The sequence below is a fragment of the Solea senegalensis genome, linkage group LG15 (assembly GCF_019176455.1).
Source record: "Solea senegalensis isolate Sse05_10M linkage group LG15, IFAPA_SoseM_1, whole genome shotgun sequence".
In the NCBI taxonomy this organism is placed as follows: domain Eukaryota; kingdom Metazoa; phylum Chordata; class Actinopteri; order Pleuronectiformes; family Soleidae; genus Solea; species Solea senegalensis.
In genome coordinates, this window is record NC_058035.1 from 2,999,967 (window position 1) to 3,021,922 (window position 21,956).

Below are 21,956 nucleotides of genomic sequence, written 5' to 3' on the forward strand. Positions count from 1 at the left end.
TAGTTTCTTGATTTTCCCTCAAATGCCTTGAAATCATATTTACACTTAACGTCTTAGTTTCACTTGAATGTTTTAAAATGTCGTTGAATATGTGTCTTTATTTACACTTAACTCAAACGTCTTTACTTAAATGCCTTAAAATATTGTTTAACATCTTTATTTATACTTACTATGTGGATCAAACTGAGATCAGACCTAAGTTTCTAGCCCCTTTAATTGTTAAGTAGACTTGTTTAAGTAGTAGTTAACAGTGGTGAGTTTTGGCTCTGAACTGGTTTTACCGTCTTTAATCACAGATTAAAATCTTCAGGTGCTTTTCAAATTACATTTAAGAGGTGGTTGGATGAACTTAAAACACTGATTAATTTTTGCCAGTCATTACGTATTAAGGGCTTACGTTGTTATGGGATGAGTGGTCCTTAGTAAGGACTACCTGTCCTTTATAAAGAAGCAGATTCTTAATTAACCTTTACGTGGGATCAGATCATTTAATCTGTGATGCTCCAGTTAACCCCCATTTTAATCTGATTAACTGTACCATCGCTGCTTTATAAGATCTGTAACTACTGTACGTGCAGTATGTCACATCCATTAGAAATGACCAATATTCTCTCCTGCTGGCTTAATCTTCTTGAATATAATCTAAAACTGTTGTTACACCCCATAACATGTCATGTACTAAGGCACAAAAATCACATTATCTACTGGTTTACTATGAAAATTAAACATGGATCTATTATAAAAATTCCTTTTAAATATGACGTGTTACAGGAATAAATCGGTAAATAATTGTCAGAGTATAAGCACAAAGTAGCTCCTGTCACTATGTATACTGTGAATTAGGATGTGATAGTTACATTTAGATTTATTTTTAGTTTTATTCTCAACCCTTTTAGACTTGTATGTGTTTACAAATCATTAGTAGACGTACGCTTGCATGCTTCATTAATTTCAGAAACCTAGTTTTTTTCTTATAAGTTTTACTGTGGTACCATTACAAAATAATAATCATAATACTAATAATAATAATAGTTTTTATACACAAACCTATGTTTACGAAGTGCTTTGACAGACTAAGCAAAACAGAACAGCAAACATAAACACCAAATGTCAAAGTAAATAAACACAAAAGAGAACAAAAAACAAGCAAGTAAGAGAGAATAAAAAGATTAAAGTACAAAAAGCAACAACAAAAAAAGGTTTATAAGGATTATAGGGGTTAAGGGAATAAAACAGTTAACTGACTGTGCAGTTAACAGCATTTTTTACATTCATATTTAATTGTTTACCATATAAATATTTCATTCTCAGTGTAATAAACGTGTTCTGGAGCGAGGTGAGCTCAGCGACAGCCTTAAATGACAGTTGAAGCCGCGAAAAGTGACATTTTGTTGGAAACTTCCCTAATTACAACCACACGTGATCACTTTGACAGAAGGGAGCGTCGCGAGCGGACTCGCTGTGTCCTTCCGCCGGGACCACAAAATAACTCGAGTGTAGCGTTTTCGGGCACAGGTGGCTTTAAATCGAATATATGCGTAAATACAATGGTGATAACGTGTGTCTAATTTTACTTGACGAAACACGTGTATTGATACTACATGTGTCTATTTTTTGTGTGTGTCTTTTTTTAAATGACTGTGTGGGACTATGTGGTGAAAGGCGGAGGGATATTTCATCTAAAATCCCAGCCTGCTCTACCTTCTTTTTTTCCCTCGGTGGAGGCCATGATGGGAGCCTGAGAGTTCAGCTGGAGCGAGAGCTGCGAGAAAAGAAGATGATTCCCCGGGACCGAGCTGTCAAACCAATCCCCGCCGATTCCCGAGCGTTGTAGATTCTATATACATTCAAGGTGGAGCCTGTCACTTTATTTCCGCGTGTGTTTTTTGGCAATCAGTCGATGACAATGTTGAATCGTTAGAAGGCTCTCGGCGTTAAGAAAAAAAGGAGGCAGTGTTAGCTATTGTTGCTAGCTGGCTAGCTGCTGCGCTAGCTAGCTAGCGAGGCTAGCTCGCTCTCTCTCTCGCTCTGGGATCCAGGCTTCGGGAACCGGTGAGTCCGTTCTCCCTCGCTGTCAAAAGCGGCCGCGGCGGCTGCTGCCACTGAGCCAGTCGGATATATTTTTTAATCGTTTTCGACACCTTATGAGGTTCACCCGAGGACAACTGCATGTATTTAAATCGGGCGCGTTTGCAAGACGAATCGCAGGATTGGAAAAGTCGGGCCTGCGCGGAGGAGCAGAGCGAGGCCCGTCTTTATGATCCAGAGGAAGCCTGTCTAATCCGACCCACGGCCACGGCTACTTGTGCGGGCTAGCACGTCTCTGCAGGGACCTGGGACAAAGAGGCAAAGACTGTCACTGTTAACTGCGACGGACACGTCCGCACAGCCAGTGCTAGAAGACATAAAAGCCCCATTTTCATTATTACCCCCATATAGACTCCTGTCACCTGCTACAATGGCTGCGATTATAAAAGAAATGGTCAGCCGGAACAAAAGGAGATATCAAGAGGACGGCTTCGACCTGGACTTAACCTGTATCCTTTCCATGTGTTCCCTGTTTTCACAGCAAACCCCGGACACCGGTTTGTAACGCGGTAGTAAGTGCATTAATGTGTGAGGAGCTCTGGAAGCATAGATGGTGAGGGTGTTAGCCGTTGCTGCTGCCGCTGCTACTTAGCTCGCAGGCTAGCTGCTCAGACAGCAGCAGCAGCAGCAGCAGCAGCTCCGCTGTCAGCCAGCATGTTTGAAAGATGGTGGATCTGTCAAAGCAGCGCGCAGACATGTCACCGTCATGTTACAGCGGCACAAGAGCGTCCAAACACGCCGTGCAGTCTCAACACGACACTGCGTTTAGCCCGTAGATGTTGCTTTAAATGTAGATATGTTTTAGATTTTTAAATGAGTTGTCGGTTGAACACAGGTAGAGCTTGTCTAGTATGTATGACGAAATAATTATGTACTCGTGTGTGTATGTGTGTGTGTATATATGTGTGTGTGTGTGTGTATATATATATATATATATATATATATATATATACATACACACACATGCATACATATAGTACATAGCAAATAGGCTATATACACATTGGCCACTTTATTAGGTACAAAGGACACCTAATAAAGTGGCAGGAGTGGCACTCAGTGTGGTCTTCTGCTGCTGTAGCTCAGCTGCTTCATGGTTTAGAGATGGCTTTCTACGAAGCTTGGTTGTAATGAATGGTTATTTGCCTTCCTATCGTTTAAAAAAAACGCCCCCAAAAACTGCAACTCATTTGATGTTTACTAATTTTCTTATTTAATTTAACTATTACCTGTGAACCCTTGAGATAGTTGTGCGTGGTAATACCTGTAGATGGTAATATTTTTTCATTCTCAGACAAGCACCTCTTTTACTAGCAAAAATTCACATTTCAAGTAACTTATGTCACCTTGCTTTTCCATGCTGACGCTCTGCAAGTCTTCTTGACCACCTCTACATGCCTGATTAGATATTTGTATCAAATGTGACAGATAAGTGTATAACTAGGTTGTATGGAATAGAGTGTCTTGTTTTGTGTCCACAGACTGAAATCTTTCAGTGTTAAGGATTTCTGTCAAACAGAGCAAAGAAACCATAAAGTAAACACATTTAAAAAGCTGAGAAATCTGACAAACTTTTAATTATTTAAAAAAAAACAAAAAAAAACAAAAACCGAATCGATCATCTATCAAAGTAGTTGCCAGTTATTTTAGTAATCAATTAATCAAATAATTGTTGCAGCCCCAATGTTGAAGGTCAGGTTTATTGGGGACTTAAGTGTGAAAGCAGCTAAACCCACAGAGTTTACATCTGCATGCTTTTAAGTCGCATTTTCTGTTTGCATTTGAAAAAACTTAAATGGAAACACAGAAAATTAATATTGAGAAAAGGTGTATACATCTGAGATAGGTGAAAGAATATAATGTGATTGTGCGCAATGATAAAAGATATTGTTAAAAAAGCGGTAACAGATCACTCACGTGACTCAAGTATTACGGCAGGTCACTGTAAAAATTGCATACGGGAGTTGCTATGCGTGGACTTACGAGGAAACTACGACATTCCTCGATATTGTGCAAGAATCAAAAATTAATTATGATGACCGATGTAAGCAAATGAAATGTGCCCGTGAACCAACAGCTACTGGTTTTTTGTTCTTTTTTTACTCGCATCGTCAAGGTCTGTTACGGCATGTACAAACTCCCAATATTCACTTAACACCACTAGATAAAAACAAAAAATACACTTTCTTTCACAGAATTTTTAGAAATTTGTGATGCATTTTATTTGTAAACAGGTGATTTCTGACATGCCTTTGAAAAATCTGATTCATTTGTACTCCTTTATTTAAACCATTTGAATATCTCTGCTTCAAGGCCTTGTATCTCCTCTATTACCACTGGTAGTCGTTGACCTGGTTCCCTGGTGCTTGTACAAATTTGGCTGCAGATAAACTAGATGAGCAGCTGATGTTGACCATGGCCAACTAAATGCTAAAAACCTTTTGGTACCAGTGATGAGACTGTGGTTGATGTTTGTGGTGGTTGTGCACTTGATTTTGTGTCAGGATGTCAGCCCTTGTAGTCACGAGTTTCATATTTGATCAGTTGTTAGTAACCTTTTTATAATATTTATGCCTGTGGCGTCTTAGATAAAAGTAATGTTTGGTTTTGATTTGTCGAATGTGTGGACTGTGTGTTGGACAGCTCAGAAAATGTGTGATGAATAATGAACAACTCAAGAACAAGCATACAGCTGGTATAAAAGTTTAAAACGGCCTGGATTTGCCCCGGTTGTGTTGTCTTTTCTTCTAAGAATGGAAATGTTTAGGCAGTAGGAGACGAGTGAGTTACAATGATTCAATACGGGACCACCTGAAATAGAAACATATTGAACAGACCTGTGATCTATGATGCAAGTGTGAGTGCAGACAATGCAGCGTGCACATCACAGCGGCGCCTGATCAGGTGTTCTCTCGTGGTGTTATCATGTGGTAAAAAAGCTTGCGTCTTGTCTGTAAGTGGCAGCCTTTTGTGGTGTGCAGATGTTAAAGGGGTCACACCACTTAAAAAAGAAAATGAAGAAAAAAGAAGTGCCATATTTTATTCTGTCACAGTCTCGTCTCATTCACATGAGGTTAGATTGTCTTTATTATGTTTTTTGGCATAGTCTTATAACAATATGGACTCTCTGCTGTTATGTAATGCAGTATCACAGTTCTGGGAATTGCCCTTAAAATAGAGTTGCCAGTGATCTTATATCAGTGCTGCTGTCTGAGAGCTCATTCTCTCTCTCTCCCTCTCGCGCTCTCTCTCTCTCTCTCTCAACCCACCACCTCTCCTTTTCTCTCTTTTTTTTTTTACTACTCCCACTCTAATTCTCCCTCCCTCTGCTTTACCCCCTTATTTCACTGCTCTCCTCCTTTCCTGTCCTCTCCACCCCCTCCTCACTCAGCACTGGCCAGTTCCCACTCTCCCTTTTCCTCTCTCTCTCTCTCGTTCTCAGTCATGGATTTGGCTTATATGCATCGAGCTGATTCAAGGCTAGCTTTAAAGAAAAAGGCGTGCCCGAAACAGCAGATTTTCCTTTTTTTTTTCTTCTTTCCCCCCCTCCTACTTGGAGCTTCCGTCGGGGGTCCCGCATGTGTGTTTCCTCCCAGCTGCAGAGACCAAGCCCCCCACGCTCTGTATCGAGGTTCTCCTGGGAGCTCTGAAGCTTTTTAAAAACACTTTAGAGCAGTCTGACTGGGATCACGTTGCCAGCAGGTCCAAGGGTTAGATTGGCCCATTACGTCGCACAGAAAACCTGTGTTTGGCTCTAAATTAGGTCTTTGAGGCATTAATGGAAGTGATTACGGCACCGTGTGTACAGATAGGCAACAGTGGTGTGAGCTACGGGGAAGGAAGCTCAGCAGTATGCAAATAATGGCATAGATTTGCTGTTGGGCTTGTTGTATTGCTGTGTTTCAGCTTTATGAAGCGGTTTTAAAGAGAAAGTGTGTCGTATTCAGGAGGGTATTTGTCCGGAGCTGATGAAAATCAGTGGGTCAGAAGTAAATGTCCCAAAATATACTTTATACAATGATTTAAAAGCAGCAGCAGCATTTAACCTGAGTCATATTGTGGGCTCTACGTTTATTATTTATGGAAACAGGATATTAGCTGCACCGTTTATGTTAATGCAATGCATCAGCACAAATGTGTTTGTAAATCTTAGCTGCATTGAACTGATATCAGGAGAAACTTGAGCTTCCGGTGTCTTGTATGACGTGAAAAAGAGGTATTGCCTTAGAATCTGACTTTTGGTAAGTGCTTGCTGGCCAGAGTATGTGTTTAGGGTTTTTGAAATGGTAGCTTAACTACAAAAACATCGAAGAACGACATCCTTTCTGGTATGCGAAGGCCACCGTAGTTCCCTGGTGTGTCTGAGGAAGGGAGGGGTCACCAGAGGAATCCTGTACTGAAGTTCATCCTACAACCATGTTTGAAAATAGTCCTTTTGTATGTGTTTGTCCGTTGTCATACAGTTGACGGATTTTTTTCCGTTGCTAGTAGGGCTGCACTGATTATTCAATCAATCTATTACGACATTAATTTTCACCTGTTGTGATAATCTTTAAACTTTCACATATTCAGACATTTGAGAACATCATCATTGGCAAAACCCAATTTTATGGACCAAACTAGTAATCAATGAATCGAGAAAATATTCGCCATATTAATCAATTATGAAAATAATCGTTCGTTGCAGCCCTACTTGCTAGCAGATCAACTGATCGAATGACGAAGTGTGTGTGTGTGTGTGTGTGTGTGTGTAGACTTTTTAGGACATTTTCTGTCATAGACACTGACCTTGTCAGGACCAGTAGTACCTAATTTCTGAGGAAGTGGTTAAGTTAGGGCTGGCGACGAGGCTTTTTTTGGGCTTTTCAAATGAATGGAAGTCAGTGCATTGTCCTTAAAAAGCTTATTCTTGTGTAGAGCTAGTCTCTCTCATTCTCACTTGTCAGATGGATGTGTCGAATTTTTCTAACCAGTTTAAAAGTGATTTGACTCTGAAGAAAATGTCTTCACAAAGTGAAGCAGAAACGTCCAGTTTGACATATTCAACCCGTCTATTTTTGACACCGTGGTACAGGAAGTGTTCGCAAAGGTTGCCCTTTAGTCTGTGGTTTAAGTTTGAAAACCTTGCAGACTTGTCAGCGCCAGGTAGGCGTCGAGCACAAACTCAGTCATTTGTTTCTTTGTGTTTTAAATTTAAAAAAAAAATAAAAAATGAATGTCTGTCACTATATAATTGGCCCACAAAGTTTTCCACCACTGTTCTTGCTCTGAATAGTGGAGCCAGGTTTGATGTAAGACAAGTGTAAACTCACACGAGGTAAAGATGCATGAGCAGACTCCTGCTGGAATCTGGTGCGTTTGGTTTCTTACGCATCTTGTCTGGAGCTGCAACTAACCATTAGTTTCATTATTACCTGACACAAGGTGGTTCTGATATTCTCTGTTTGTTTGGTTGTGGCTCACAGAAGGAATGAATTGGTTTTTAACCTTGAGAGATAGAGGGGACTGTACTAACCCTGTGGAGAATTGAGGTTTTTGGTTTCTTCTCAAGTTGATTAATCCGTCACATATTTGCTCAATTAATCTTATCAGTTATTTGGTCCAGAAAATGGTAAAATTGTGTTCATTTTTTACCAAAACTCAAGATAATTCTCAGATTTTACCAGATATTTATTGAACCGTCCTTCATGGAGGATCAAAGAAACATGTTTTAAAAGCACAGTATTTATTTTCGTTAGTCTCAGTTAAAAACAATAACAAAGGACAGAGTTTAATGACATCGGGGAAGCAGTGTGGAATCATGGGAATTCTTATCTTTACCTCCATTTGATGGTTAAAGTCCATCTATGTGACGCACGTGGGTTTTCCCCTATAAGTTGTAGCTGATGATTTCATCATGAAACCGAAATGGAAAAGTGTATGTGGAAACGTTTTAGTCAACGTAACTACGCAACTCGTCAAAATAAACCTAACCTTTATTCTTGTCTTTAGATGGTTTTATGCAGCATTGTAAAAACAAGCCTCGTGTTGAATTAATCCATAATAAGAACACCAAATGATTACTTTAACCAATATGCACTTCTAGTCTGGTCTAGGGCTGCAACACCTAATCGATTTTTAACCAGTCACGAAATTAATTGTTGATTTAAAGCAAGGTCTTTCATGTTTCAACTCCTTTTGAAAAGTGAGTATTTTCTGTTTGTTTTTTTTTGCTCCATAGAACAAAGAAATCATTAAGATAAAATCGTTTTAGTTTGCAGACAAAACGGGACATTTGAGAACATCATTTTGATGTTTTTTTAGAAACACTGTTATGGACCAAATAACTAATCGATTAATCCTAGTCCTGCCCACTGCTGAATGCTACTCAAACTGGCATACGTGCAAATTGTGACACAAAGGATTCTTGTTTGATGTTTTATTTATTTATTTATACATATATATATATATATATATTTTTTTTTTCTGTCCGTGTATCTGTCTCTGTGTCGCCTGCGCTCGATTGCCGAGATATTCAGATTGGTCTGGCTCAGCCTGAAAGAGATAAGCCGAACATTTGCGATTGTCCCAATATAACTTTGGGCTCTAAAAATACACGCGGGTCAGGGAGCGGAGACTCTCTCTCCCTGTGGAGGCACATGTGGGCCTGGCTCGAGCAGGAGCGCTGTTAACTCCCGTCCTCTCTGCCCGCTTCTCACTGTCAAGGCCATCTGTCACAACACACACACACACACACACACACACACACACACACAGACTGACCAGCACACCTCCTATTGACATTGGCTGAAACTTTTCCATGCTCTGCTGCTCATCTCGTCATTCTTGTATTTGTGCTGTAACTTTGTGAATAAGTAGCGATGCTATCCCTTCTAAGCCAAAATGCTTCTCCAGTGCATGCAAGCTAGTGAATGTAACGCAGCATGTTGAGCTAAGAAGAGCAGCTAACAAGATGCGTTCAAAGACCCTGGTACCCTTCTGACCAAACATAATTACAAATGGTCACATTCACGGATCGACTTTTTTTAATTAAATGAATAATCAAAAAATCTAATCTTCATGCTCTTCCATACTATGCATTGAACAGACACTGGAATAATCAGTTTTATTTTGTTTATAGTAGCCTTACAGATACAATAACTAGTGTCTGGCCGATATGTGCTTTTCTTTGGCCAATACCAATCTTAAGAAAACAGAGCAGCCAGTGGCCAATGTTTGGTGTCTTTTTCCCAGCCTTCTAGACGTTTATTATCTTTGTTAAATAATAATCTGAAGATGTTGATGGTATGAAATTTACAAAAATAGAATATTATTGGAAATAAAACGTCTTTTTCTGGATTCTAAACTCTCAGAATGCACCATTAAAATGCTCTGTGTGGTGTTTGGGCTCCGCAGCACCTTCACCCTCTCTGTTTTGTAAAGGCTTAATCTCCATGCACACATTTCCTTGACCCCCTCCTGTCTGAACAGATATCTACCCAAACATCATTGCTATGGGCTTTCCAGCAGAGAGACTTGAAGGCGTGTACAGAAACAATATAGACGATGTAGTACGGTGAGTTCTGCTTCTGCTTTGTGGTCACGGGGAAAAACAGAAGAGAAAGACACTTTACCATTATAGAAAATGATTTTTGCTCGATGACCTTTCATGGGTTTGATAACTAAATGTTCTCTGTGGTTCTGTTTTCTCAGGTTTTTGGATTCAAAGCATAAAAACCATTATAAAATCTACAACCTGTAAGTGTGCACACCTGAACTTCTCATTGTTTACTCACTGAACTTCCTGTATTTGATCACTCACTGCGTTTTGTTCTTTCCATTTCAGCTGTGCAGAAAGACACTACGATGCTACCAAATTTAACTGCAGAGGTAGGCTGCGTTTTTTTCTCTCTTTTTTTTACTTACATACTCTGTCTAAAAATGTCTCGTCTAACTTCTCTGCCGCCGTGTTCTTCCCTCCCTCTGTCGTCACATCTCTGTGTGGACCTGCGTCCCGTCACACATCAGTTGCACAGTACCCTTTTGAAGACCACAACCCTCCTCAGCTGGAGCTAATAAAGCCGTTTTGTGAAGACCTGGACCTGTGGCTCAGTGAGGACGACAATCACGTGGCAGCCATCCACTGTAAGGCCGGGAAAGGCCGAACAGGAGTCATGATCTGCGCCTATCTCCTCCACCGTGGCAAATTCCAGGAGGCCCAAGAAGCCCTTGACTTCTACGGCGAAGTCAGGACAAGGGACAAGAAGGTACAGTGTCTTTGCTACAGACCACCTCATTTATTTTCTTAATCTATGAATTTATTTAGTACATACAATGTCAGAAATGTGTGAGAAAGCATGTTTTCTAAACCTCAGAATGAAGATTTCCCTCAAATGTGTTGCCCACAAACCAAATATCTTCATTTTGCTGTCCATAGAGCAAAGAAACCAGAAGGTTTCATGTTAAAAAAAAAAAAAGTCAAAAGTGAACGAACAAGAGCTGAATGATTCAGGTGAAATGTTTTAATCATGCTTTTCCTCACACACAACTGCAACTGGAGTTATGAGTTATTGAATGCAAGCTTAAGCATGATACTGTATTTATTGTTATATTTTTTCAAACATGGAGCAAATACTACACCTCTACAAGGATGAGATCTCATGATATGCATTTGTGGCATTTTTTAAATTGGCATCAAAACTAAACCATTAAATTGTTATGGATTGCATTTTGAAAACAATAGTTCAGTCCTGCAGAGAAAAAGGGTGATCATACCTGTAAATGTTCCCAGATGTCTTTTTTTTTTTGTCCACAAACCAAAATAATAATAATAATAATTCAGTTGTATAGACATTTCTGTTATATTTGAGCAAAAGATAATATTCTTATTTAGGCAGCTGAATAATCAGAGCTAGTTTTGTGTGTTTACCAGTTGCTGATTAATTGTTGCAGTCCTATTTGCTGCTTATGCTCTGGAGTCATCATTGTGTCTGTTTACTGTCAGAAAATCTTGTTGCTGGAAATGTCCGATTTTTTCTATGACTGATCATCACGACGGTCTATTCCACTTAAAGGTGCTAACACTTGAACCCTCACAGAAGAGATGACGACATTTCGCGTTCGCTAACATCTTTTTTGTTGTCGTCGTTGTTGCAGGGAGTAACAATCCCGAGCCAGCGCCGCTACGTCTACTATTACAGCTACCTACTGAAGAACCAGCTCGACTACAAGCCGGTGGCGCTGCTCTTCCACAAAATGGTGTTCGAGACTCTCCCCATGTTCAGTGGGGGCACCTGCAGTGAGTCACACTCATGTTCAACTTTCACTCCACACCAGGGCGTAGGCAGGCATGTATGCATGCGTGCGTGTGTGTGTGTGTGTGTGTGTATGTGCACGTTGCTGTTGCTGCTGCAGCAGCAGCAAACCAGAGCCGTGGACGTGATGTACATTACAGTTCCTCACCCACGCTGCACTTAAGCCACGATTTTAACATTCAGGTTTGAAGAGCAGCTTCTTATTGGTCATATCTTATTTTTGGTGTTGCAAATTAAAGTTTATTTTTGTAGGACAGGTAAAATTAAACTTCACTAAGGTAAAGAAATAAGCAACAATAAAAAATTTATTTATTTGTCACTGAATGAAAACAAATCCAAGAGCAGAACCTTTTAAACCAAGTGAATTGTTTTAGGTATTTATTTATTGGACTAAGTTCAATTATTAATTTACACTACAGCCCTGGTTCTCAAACTGTGGTACGTGTACCACCAGGGGTACGCAGGCTTCCTCTGGTGGTACTTAATCAGAAATGCTATGTGATCAGAGTGTGTATAAAATTAAACGAATACCAAAACATTTAAATATTAACAATTGGAGTCACCTGATCTCTCACTCCATCTTAATCTAATGTCACTGTACTTGTGTGTGAAGTATATGTGATGAGGAGGAGGATGTATTTTAATGTTACTGATAGTGGTGTCACTTTAAGAGCTCAATATTTTCTCAAGTGGTCTAAAAAGTTTGAGAACCGCTGCTTTTGAGGTTATTTTCTTTTTTACAGTCAGGACACATGATCTCAGTAGAAGCTTCATCAGTGTCTACTTAATTCACACACAGCCAGAAATTTATTAAAGGTGAACTAAAGGAACTACATAATTTGGTGAATGATTGTTGTGTATCGAGTCACTGTGGCTCACTGCATGTTTGCTTGGAGCCTGAATGTTGTGACATTATTGTAAAATGTGTGTGTTGTGCAAACGGTGTCGGAGTGACACAGACACACAGCAGGTGGACGAAGAATACACGTTTTAATGCATAAAAGCCAAAAACATACATAATACCTTTTATTTATTTATTTATTTATTTATTTATTTATTTATTTTTATCTGTACTTTATAACGCTGCCTGCTACAACCGATCGTTTTTGTAATCCATGAAAAAGTTGCAAAACGTCAATCTGCGCTTCTTAACTTTAAACTGACGACATCGCACGCCGGTGCGTTGGTATTTAAGGAGCAAAAGCACTCTGACAGATTGATTGTTTTGAAAAAAAAAACGGGTGATATAATGTGATGTAGTTAACTGTTCTCATTTGTCATCACTGCTCTGTTTTAGCCTTCAGAGGCTTCAAAGTCAAACAGTGTTTTTTTTCCCCACCCTCTCTCTCTCTGCTCAAATGTGTCTGAGTCACACAGTTTTGTGCTTTTTTAGTATCTGAATTTGTCCATTTTTAACTGTCGGTCAGAGAAAGACGGGGGGAGAGAGTGTGTGTGGAAGAGAGAGAGAGACACCTCCTCTTGGTTCTTTTCTCTGGCTTTTTCATATTAACACCTGACTGAAAAGCTCTCACTGTATTGAGCATTCTTTCCTATTAACTCTCCCCTCTTAATTAAAAAAAGAGGCCCTATTCTGAGTTTGACGTCTTATTACACAAACACGTCTCCGGCTAAGCATAGTTTCACTTTAAATGTTGGTTTTTAGGGCTGAAAAATTTGATTTCTCTGTTTGCAATACAACAGAAACCTTCATATAGTGTATCAAAGTTTGTGTCAAAGATAAAGAAATCAACCTTTTTAATTATGTGACATTTATCCAGATAGTTTCATTATGATTTAATTCACCATAATTTGTTTTTTAAAAAAGGTTTTTCACTTTGTCATAGGTTTTAAATGTGGTGAATCACCACGTGAGATGCCTTTTTAAAATATCAACTGATTTCCAGTGTGTGATAACTGGTGAAACTGTGGATTGTAACAATCATAGGACGAAAGAATGTCGTTTTTCGGGTTTTGTGAAGCAAGTTTTCGCTTAAAAATGCCAAACGCACACTCTGGCTCTTGTTTGTCCCTTTGGGCCACTGTAGAATCATGTCACCACAATCAAGATGGCTGCGTCTGTAAAGCAAGGCCCTTGCCCCCTGCATACGTAGAAAAGCCAATAAACTCTCCTAAATGTTACACAGTGGATCTTTAAGGATTTGAATTGGCATTAACTGTAAAGTACAAGTCCCATTTTCACATTTTGATTTGAAAACAATCAAGTTTTCAGCCTTTATTTAAAAAACACTTTTTTTTTTTTTTTAAATCCAGTATTTATTTATTTATTTTTCATCACACCGACACCTCAGGTCCCGTGTCTGATGTATAAAATGTACGCCTCCACGTTTTTTTACAAAACGAAACCAAAACCCACACGCATACTGTATGTTGTTTGTAAGAGAAAGCTATGTGGATGCAAAATACCTGTAAATATTTGTGTTAGCGGTCTTGTGTTTGCCCTGACGGGCCAGCCTGGGCCCTGTGTGTGTGACCATCTCCTTCTCTCTCTCTCTAAGGGGACAGTACAGTTAAAAACAGGAGCGAGCCGATCCCTCAGGGCTTCAAGAAAGGGAATTGGCACTGGGGTAAATGAGCCTTTTATCCATTATTGTCATTTCACTCATTTGCTTTTTTTGAAATGGGGCCCCAGAGATCCACCAGGCGGGAGCAAGGCTGAGGTAGTAGACATGTTGCCGAGCAGGATAGGACTTAGCTTGCAGGCATAATGAAGTCACCTCCCAACACAACACAACCCCCCCCCCCACCCTGACAAGAAGGAGGATGGATTCAACTTCTTGTATTATGTGCAACATTATTGCGCTGGTCCAACACCAAACTGTCAGAATAGGGTCCTGTGTCTCTGGTTCTGGGTCTCTTTGGGTGTCACATCTTGCCATCTATCTCTCCTCCCCATTTCTGCTCTATAATTTAAATGTTGTGTTGCTGTTATTTAACCAGTTTCTTGTGTAATAACACGTGTTTCCTGTCTGGCTCTTTGAATTCACTCCCATCTCCCTTTTTTTTTGTCACTCCACTTACCCCTTGTTTTTTTGTGTGTGTGTGTGTGTGTGCTTCTTTTAATTTATTTAATGAATTTACACCACATCCGTCTCATAATCCTGTCCGTCCCCCTTCCTCTCTCCCCCCCCCGTGCAACATCAACTTCTTGTAACCTTCGCAGATCCCCAGTTCGTGGTCTATCAATTGAAAGTGAAGATTCACACGTCGAACCCCGCTCACACGCGGCGCGAGGACAAGCACATGTTCTTCGAGTTCCCCCAGCCGCTGCCAGTTTGTGGAGACATCAAAGTGGAGTTCTTCCATAAACAAAACAAGATGATGAAGAAGGTGAGTTTGTGTCTCTTTGTGTTTGTTTGTTTGTTTTTTTCTTTCTCGTGTCTTCCATTGTTTCCAATTTGCTCGGCTCTTGTGGCTTGACCGTAAAGAGCTCTATTCTGCTGCTGGTCGCCGTGACGTCTGCGTACTCAAAGATCAATACACTGGCATGTGATTTCTGTTCATAAATTTCGTGAAGAGCCAAAAGTGCAGCATTTTCTTCTTCTTCTTCTCTTCTGTTTTTTTTTTTTTCTTTACTGCTCCTGCCTCTTTTGTTGTCCAGAAATGATTAAATCAATGAGCCTCGCTGTCGTTTCAGTCGACATGTTCCCACAGTTGCCGTCCTGCTGACGTAAATGCTCACTAACGCAACAAATGTGTATCAGAGCTGCCAACAAATGCTCTGTTTTGACAGATATTGGAAAAATCTAGCAGCCGTTTCCCACAGAGTTGAGTCGGCCTGTGTTGAACATGCATCACAGAGGCCGAGTGACAAGTTCAGACTTTTGAGGAGGGAGGGCTGTCACTTTTTCCAGAAAATATTACCTGACATGAGCTGTTGAAGAAGATTGCTTTCTTGTCCCCTATTTATTAATACATTTGCTAGAGGTAGCCAATATTTGACTTGTTTTTTAAGATCATTTGTTGATTATTTATCAGTCAATAAGAACTGCAACTTATTGTTTTTATCAATTGATCTGATTATTTTCTTATCAATTAGTTGTCAGAAAATGTTGAAAATCTTAGATTGGTGTTTGCCTAAAAAATCCAAATAATTTATTATTCCTGTAGTTATGTGGAGCAAATACTCAAACTTGTTTGACTCATTAAAAGAAACTCAACCTGATTGTGATTAATCATCTATTCAGTTAATTAGTGCCTTTTGTTCTTGTTAATTTTTTTTTGATTGAAAATACATATGTATGTAATTTTGTAACATAACTTTCTGTTCAATAATATATGTGCAGAAATACAGACTTTCAGCTGCATTGAAGGTTTTTTTTTGTTTTTTAGTCATTAATAAGCGGAAGTTAGCCACAGTAATCTCGTGAATCGTAAATTCTCTTTACCAGCATCATCCTGAAATGATGTTTTTGTGTTCATGCCGAGCGGCAGGACAACGCAAACATTCACCTGCATTTGTGCACGTATTTATTGAAAGCTTTCAGTTCTGAATCTTTCAAATGGAAACTACAGAAAATAACCACAGTAACGTCATATATCGTGATTTATTTTTTCATCAGGTTCTTGAATAAATCATGTTTTTGTATCCCAGAGAGCAGCAGCAGGACAAATGAGACTCTGGTGAGCCGCAACAGTCGAGATAATTAAAACACAGGAATTATACCAATCACTTAATGACTGAGGTTATTCCTCATTTTGAATAAACTATATTAGTTTTTACAAATCTTACAGAGGAAACAGACATGGTTCAGAAATTGAGACGACGTCATGAGTCAATTTTTTTTACATGCATGCATTAAATCAAAAACCTCAAAGGGTTTAAGGTTAGGTAAGGGTAAACTTAACTGTCCACAAGGTGGAAAATTGTCTTTGGCTTCACATCAACAGCCACAACATAACTGTCAAATAAAATAAAATAAAAAGAAACCTGTTTAAATAGTGTTTGGAAAGCTTGTGAGTTAAATTAAAGCTAATTAAATTCTCTCTTCACTTTTTCCTCTTCCAAAGGACAAAATGTTTCATTTCTGGGTGAACACCTTCTTCATCCCTGGACCAGAGGAGAGCATGGACAAGATGGAGAACGGGGCCGTGAACAACGTGGAGAGTCAGCAGCAGCAACAGCAGCAACAGCAACAACAACAGCAGCAGCAGCAGCATGGTGGAGCCGGGCAGATACAAGGGCACCAACAACAACAACAACAACAACAACAACAACAACAACAGCAGCAGCAGCAGCTACAGACGCTGCGCGCCAGGAGCAGGGACAGCTGCAGGGACAGCGACAGGGACAGGGACGATCTCATCCTGACGCTCACGAAGAACGACTTGGACAAGGCCAACAAAGACAAAGCTAACCGCTACTTCTCGCCAAACTTCAAGGTAAGCTGTGACACAAGCTGCCGGTCGTCAGATCAACAGTGATTTAACAGGGCTGCAACGATTATTCCATTAATCATTTATTAATCCAGAGTTCCCACGGGTCCTTGAAATCCTTGAAAGTTTGTGAAAAAATAAATAGAAATGGTTCATTGAAAGAGCTTGAATTTTGTTCATTACTAGTAGTGTTGTGATGTTTGCAATACATCGTCCACGATGCCAACAACACATTGTCCATAATACAATAATATTGCGATACAGCGATTCTGTGATAATAAATATATTACGTATAGCGATACATTGTGATATCTGTAGAAAGAAGAAATCAAAATGTTAATGGTAGTTACGGTAATGAGACGTATGCATGCCAAACAGAATGATATCAGAAGGGTTATAATATGTATACTTGCCCTGGTGTATCAATTATCGTGTTGCATGGGAAAGGACCATGATATTTTGACACACCCCTACTCTCCACTGTCTCTCCGCCGTTGACAAGAGAGCAAATGACGACGTGATGCCTGAGAAATGCAAAGTCCAAGATCTGTCTCACCAAATAAAAAATTACAAAGACTGACTTTCACCCAAGATCCCAAGGACAAATCAATAAGTTGTCCTCCCATCTTAAGCTGTGTCGGCCTTGAAATTTAAGGGAATTTTGGTCCTGGAAAGTCCTTTTAATTTGAGCTTAACCAAGGTGTGGGAACAGTCAACTATTTTAATAATTGATTAATCGGTTTTAGTGGGGGTTTTCAAATGTTCAGCTTCTTAAATGTGAATATTTTCTGGTTTCTTTGCTCCATATGACAAAGAAATAATTAATACTGAATAATATTGATTAACTTCCGGTTTTGGTAAACACACTGATCAACATTTTCTTACAATTTAAGGAGCAAAAAGTGATTAATTGAGAAAATAATCGTTAAATGCAGCCCTACTAATGTCACTATGTTTGTTATGATACTTTTTCACTGCACAGACTGAAATCCGTTGTCTTTTAATTCCCCCCTGATTTCCCAGGTGAAGTTGTATTTTACGAAGGCCGTGGAGGAGCCTTCGAATTCGGAGGCGAGCACGTCGACATCCGTCACCCCGGACGTTAGCGACAATGAGCCAGACCATTATCGATACTCTGACACCACTGACTCTGATCCGGAAAATGAACCTTTTGATGAAGAGCAGCACACGCAAATCACAAAAGTGTGAACTCTTTTTAAAAAAAAAAAAGAAAGGAAAAAAAGAAAGAAAAATTATACACCAGAGAGAGAGAGAGAGAGAGAAAGAGAGAGAGTGAGTGAGAGAAAAAAAGGAGAAAACTTGAATATGAACTCAAAAAAGAAGAACCTTTGTCCCTTCCTTCCCCCAGACGGCAATAGAACATCATCCTGTCAAATGCCAATTTTAGGGAAAAATTTAAAAAAAAGAAAAGAAAAAAAAGATAAATATCCTGACCAATATGTTTTTTTCTTTTTTTTTAATTTTCTTTGGCAAGGCCATGTACCATGTGTGCGAGGTATTGACACTGTTGCCCCATGGGAAAAGGTGCTGTAGCTATATGTATACATATATATGTATATGTGTGTATGTATACATATATATGTGTGTATGTACATGTGTATATATAATATATATGTGTATATGTGTGTGTATATATGTGTATACATATACCTACATAGATGTATATGTGTATATATGTACATACATACATAAGTATACGTATATATGTGTATATATATACACATATATATTTATATATACACATATATGTGTACATATATAAACCAACTTTTTTTTTCGTTTTTTTTTTTTTTTTAGTGTCAAAGACAATGGTAAGAGTTCCACAATCAGGAGACGGGAGTTTTGAAGTGTGGGAGAAGTTAGAATGAAATACTAGGACTATGCTGCTCCTTCTCCTGTCTAAACCAAGGCCAGTGCTGCAGTCACTTTGTTTCACTCCCTCTCTCCTCCTCCTCCCTTTCTTTCTCCCCCTCTCATCTTTTACCCTCCCCTCCATCCTCCTCTCCTCCTTTACTGTGAATGCTTCTCGTGCTCTCTGCAGGCTGTCTCTCTCTCACGTGACTTTTTGGCCTTTGTGCAGTGCAAACTGCATGCGGGCAGTGGGTTTGGGGGAGGGAAGGGGGCAAGGGGGGGGTGTCCGGGGGATGGGCGGGGGGGGCGAGGGTGTCTTATGAAGAGGCTGTGATGATGATGATGTCTAAAAGCATTGCCATTCCTGTTCCCACTGTGCATACGATAAGTTATGCAGAACAAGGCATCCCATGTAATTGTTAATGTTTTTTTTTTTATCCTAAGATAATAAAAATATAATACACAAAAACAGCAGGGAGACAAGTGTTTGCAATAATGTCGACACTACATTTAGAAGACAGTGGTGATTTGCATGTATTGGAAAATTGGCGTCCATCCCTAAATAAATGTATGCAATGTTGTCTTTTCTTAAAGAAACCCAGCTCTGAGGTGTGTCTTGTGCCCGTTGAGGTTTACTCCACAGCCACTTTATTAGGCACACACCCATCAAGGAGTCCTGCATGGGAAAACTAGCACCTGACCGTACCTGTTTAAAAATAAATGCCCTACGACCCGATCTCCAACTGTTGATTTATAAACACACTGTCCATATACACCTTTTAAAATAAGTTTTATTATGAAAAACAAATATATTTTTGTTATCACCCGCTGACCGCCCAACTTAAGTTAATTTTCACCCGTGAATTCATGTGAATATTTTTCACATTTTCGTACCGGTCACCCTTCGGGTACCCGATCCCGTGCAGGACTCTGCATCTATCCATCAACTATGTTTGAATTTAAGAAAAAACAATAATTCTGCTGCAGATGTTCCTGTAGTCCACGATAGCTTTCAGTGTCCGAGGGAAGTTCAGGAGAATCTATGAAGGTTTTGCATTGTTTTGGCTGTTTTATCCACACAGAACTGGCATTTTATGAGTCCTAAAATGCTACATTTGGGTAAAAAAAAAAAAATCATGTTTTTGTGTGTACAACCACTACACAACTTTGGGAAACCCAACAATGTCATTGCTCGACATCTGTCACCTTTGACTCCACTTGATCCCTAGGCTTCACCTTCTATACACTACCCCGCTTAGAGTCATTCGGGGGGCGGGATATAAATGTCAATCAAAGCTTTACTCACTTTGTTGTATAAATTAAGTAATATTTGTAGTTGTAGATGAAGAAATCTGGTTATAATCGTAGATATTGTGGCATGAGCTGCAAATTAAAGTATGAGCATAAATTAGTCTTAAAGGTACAGTGTGTTGTGCTCTGGGCCAAAACTAGTCCGCCATCATTAATGTCCAGCCCGGTAGTCAAATTCAAAAGTCAGACTTTATCAAAGTGTTATTTTAAATGACTTGCTTCTCTTCACATGAACGACAAAATCACACAGAATTCTGTGGCTTTTATTCTGAAAGGATGAACTAAGTCAAAGAGCAGATTTAAGACACAAATTTGTGGCCTTATTCTGCATTCAGTTTCTGCCGAATGTGAACTATTTAATCCAAATCTCACACACTGGCCCTTTTAAAATGAACCACATCCGTTGGTATCAACAAGAACGCTGTGTTGAAAGTCATTTAAATCACAGTTGTCTTTGACTCTGATGCTCGGTTTAAACTTCAGCAGTTGCTGTCGAGTGGATGTTTACATCAACAGGTGAACCTAATAAAGTGGCCTGTGAGCGTACACGAAAAGTTCAATTCTTAACGCCGCAGAAATGAGGGGTGAGGTGAGAGGCGGTGGAGAGAAAAATGCTGTAAAGCAGGTTGATGCTGTCGACGTTGTGTCGCAGCTGCTGGATCTGTGTTCACTGTGACTTCCTGCTTTAAAGGTCAGCACTGCAAATAGCAGACGGGACCTGAGGTAGTGAAGTGAAGAAACGGCTTATTATTATTAAAAGTTCAACTGAGGATGTTAAACCCACATAAAGCAAATAAAAATGTACATATAAATATATATATATATATGTGACTGATGTTAAGCCTTGAGCTGAATATTTACATTCTTTACAGATCAGATGGAGAATTAAAAGCTTAAAAAAAAAAAAAAGATAGGCTTACAATATTTGTCTAACGTCTTTAAAACACACAAACAAGTGTTTAACATAGTTGAAGCTGAAACTACAAAGCAGTTTCGTTTGATAGCGACAAAACAAGCAAGAGATTACGGGAGTAAAACCAGCAGAAAGGGAGTTTTTAGATCTTAAAACTGTAGCAGCAAAATGTGCTTTATTATTGTTAGTGCAAAAACCCTTCATCGTAAAAATTCTTGGTAATAACCCTGGGGCAAAGCTATGTATGGGCTTTAAATGTCGGTGATAAAAACTTATAGCCAATCCTGGAAAGGTGATAAATAATAAGTTGGAATTAAATCCAACTTTCTTACTCACTTTAAGAACATTTTTTTAATTTTACAAATCTCCGCTACAGTCTCTAATTTTTCTTCTTTTCCGGTCGAGACATTTTTCTTTTAAAGGGAGTCATCGAGGCTTTTTACTTTCAGGTATTTCGCAGCTAGTTGCTAAGCATCAAAATAGTGACAGCAGCTAGCAGTAAAGTTGCTAGCTGCTCAGCTAACGGAGTGAGCAAAGAAGCCGTTAGCTGCTAAGTTATTAGCTAGCTGACAGAATGAGGAAAGGTGCAGCTATCTCCTAAGTTGCTAGCTACCTGGCTAACAGAGTGAGCAAAGAAGCTTTCTAGCTGTTCCTTTGCTCACTCTGTTAGCTGGGGCAGCTAGCTAGCAATTTAGCAGCTCCTAATTTGCTAGTTGTCTGGCTAACAAGAGTGAGCAAAGAGGCTCCTAAATTGCTAGCTAGTTAGCTGCTTAGCTAGTAGAGTGAGCAAAGAAGCTGCCTTCTGTTAACTGCTGGCATCTCGTGTGCTAAAATGCTACGAGCTGCACTCTGTGGTTCGCAGAAGGTGACTCAATAGAACTAAACTTTAAACCAATACATACACATTTTATGTCAAACTGTAAAAAATGTATTTTGTGAATATACAAACTGTAGCAGAGTTTCTTTAATCTCTGATGACATGTCAGGATCATTTTATGTCTCAATATAATTACCTTTTTTTTTATACATATAGCATCTTTAAATTGTTTCCTGACAACAAACACAACATTTTCCTTTCAAAGCAA

At 39.3% G+C, this 21,956-nt stretch overlaps 1 protein-coding gene across 3 annotated transcripts; it reads left to right on the forward strand.

Annotated features, from left to right (window-relative positions):
* Positions 1-1,696: 1,696 nt before the first annotated feature.
* On the forward strand, positions 1,697-18,029 carry LOC122781753 (phosphatidylinositol 3,4,5-trisphosphate 3-phosphatase and dual-specificity protein phosphatase PTEN). 3 transcript variants are annotated; one of them, XM_044045736.1, is made up of 11 exons: positions 1,697-2,537; positions 9,559-9,643; positions 9,781-9,825; positions 9,914-9,957; positions 10,096-10,334; positions 11,224-11,365; positions 13,898-13,966; positions 14,563-14,729; positions 16,410-16,586; positions 16,617-16,781; positions 17,799-18,029. In XM_044045736.1, exons 1-11 carry the CDS (start codon positions 2,459-2,461, stop codon positions 17,982-17,984), a joined length of 1,398 nt encoding a protein of 465 aa, XP_043901671.1. In that variant the 5' UTR covers positions 1,697-2,458; the 3' UTR covers positions 17,985-18,029. The 3 variants fall into 3 exon arrangements, with proteins under 3 accessions (XP_043901671.1, XP_043901670.1, XP_043901672.1); XM_044045735.1 differs by having other exon boundaries at positions 16,410-16,781; XM_044045737.1 differs by lacking the exon at positions 13,898-13,966 and having other exon boundaries at positions 16,410-16,781.
* The last annotated feature ends 3,927 nt before the right edge of the window (positions 18,030-21,956 follow it).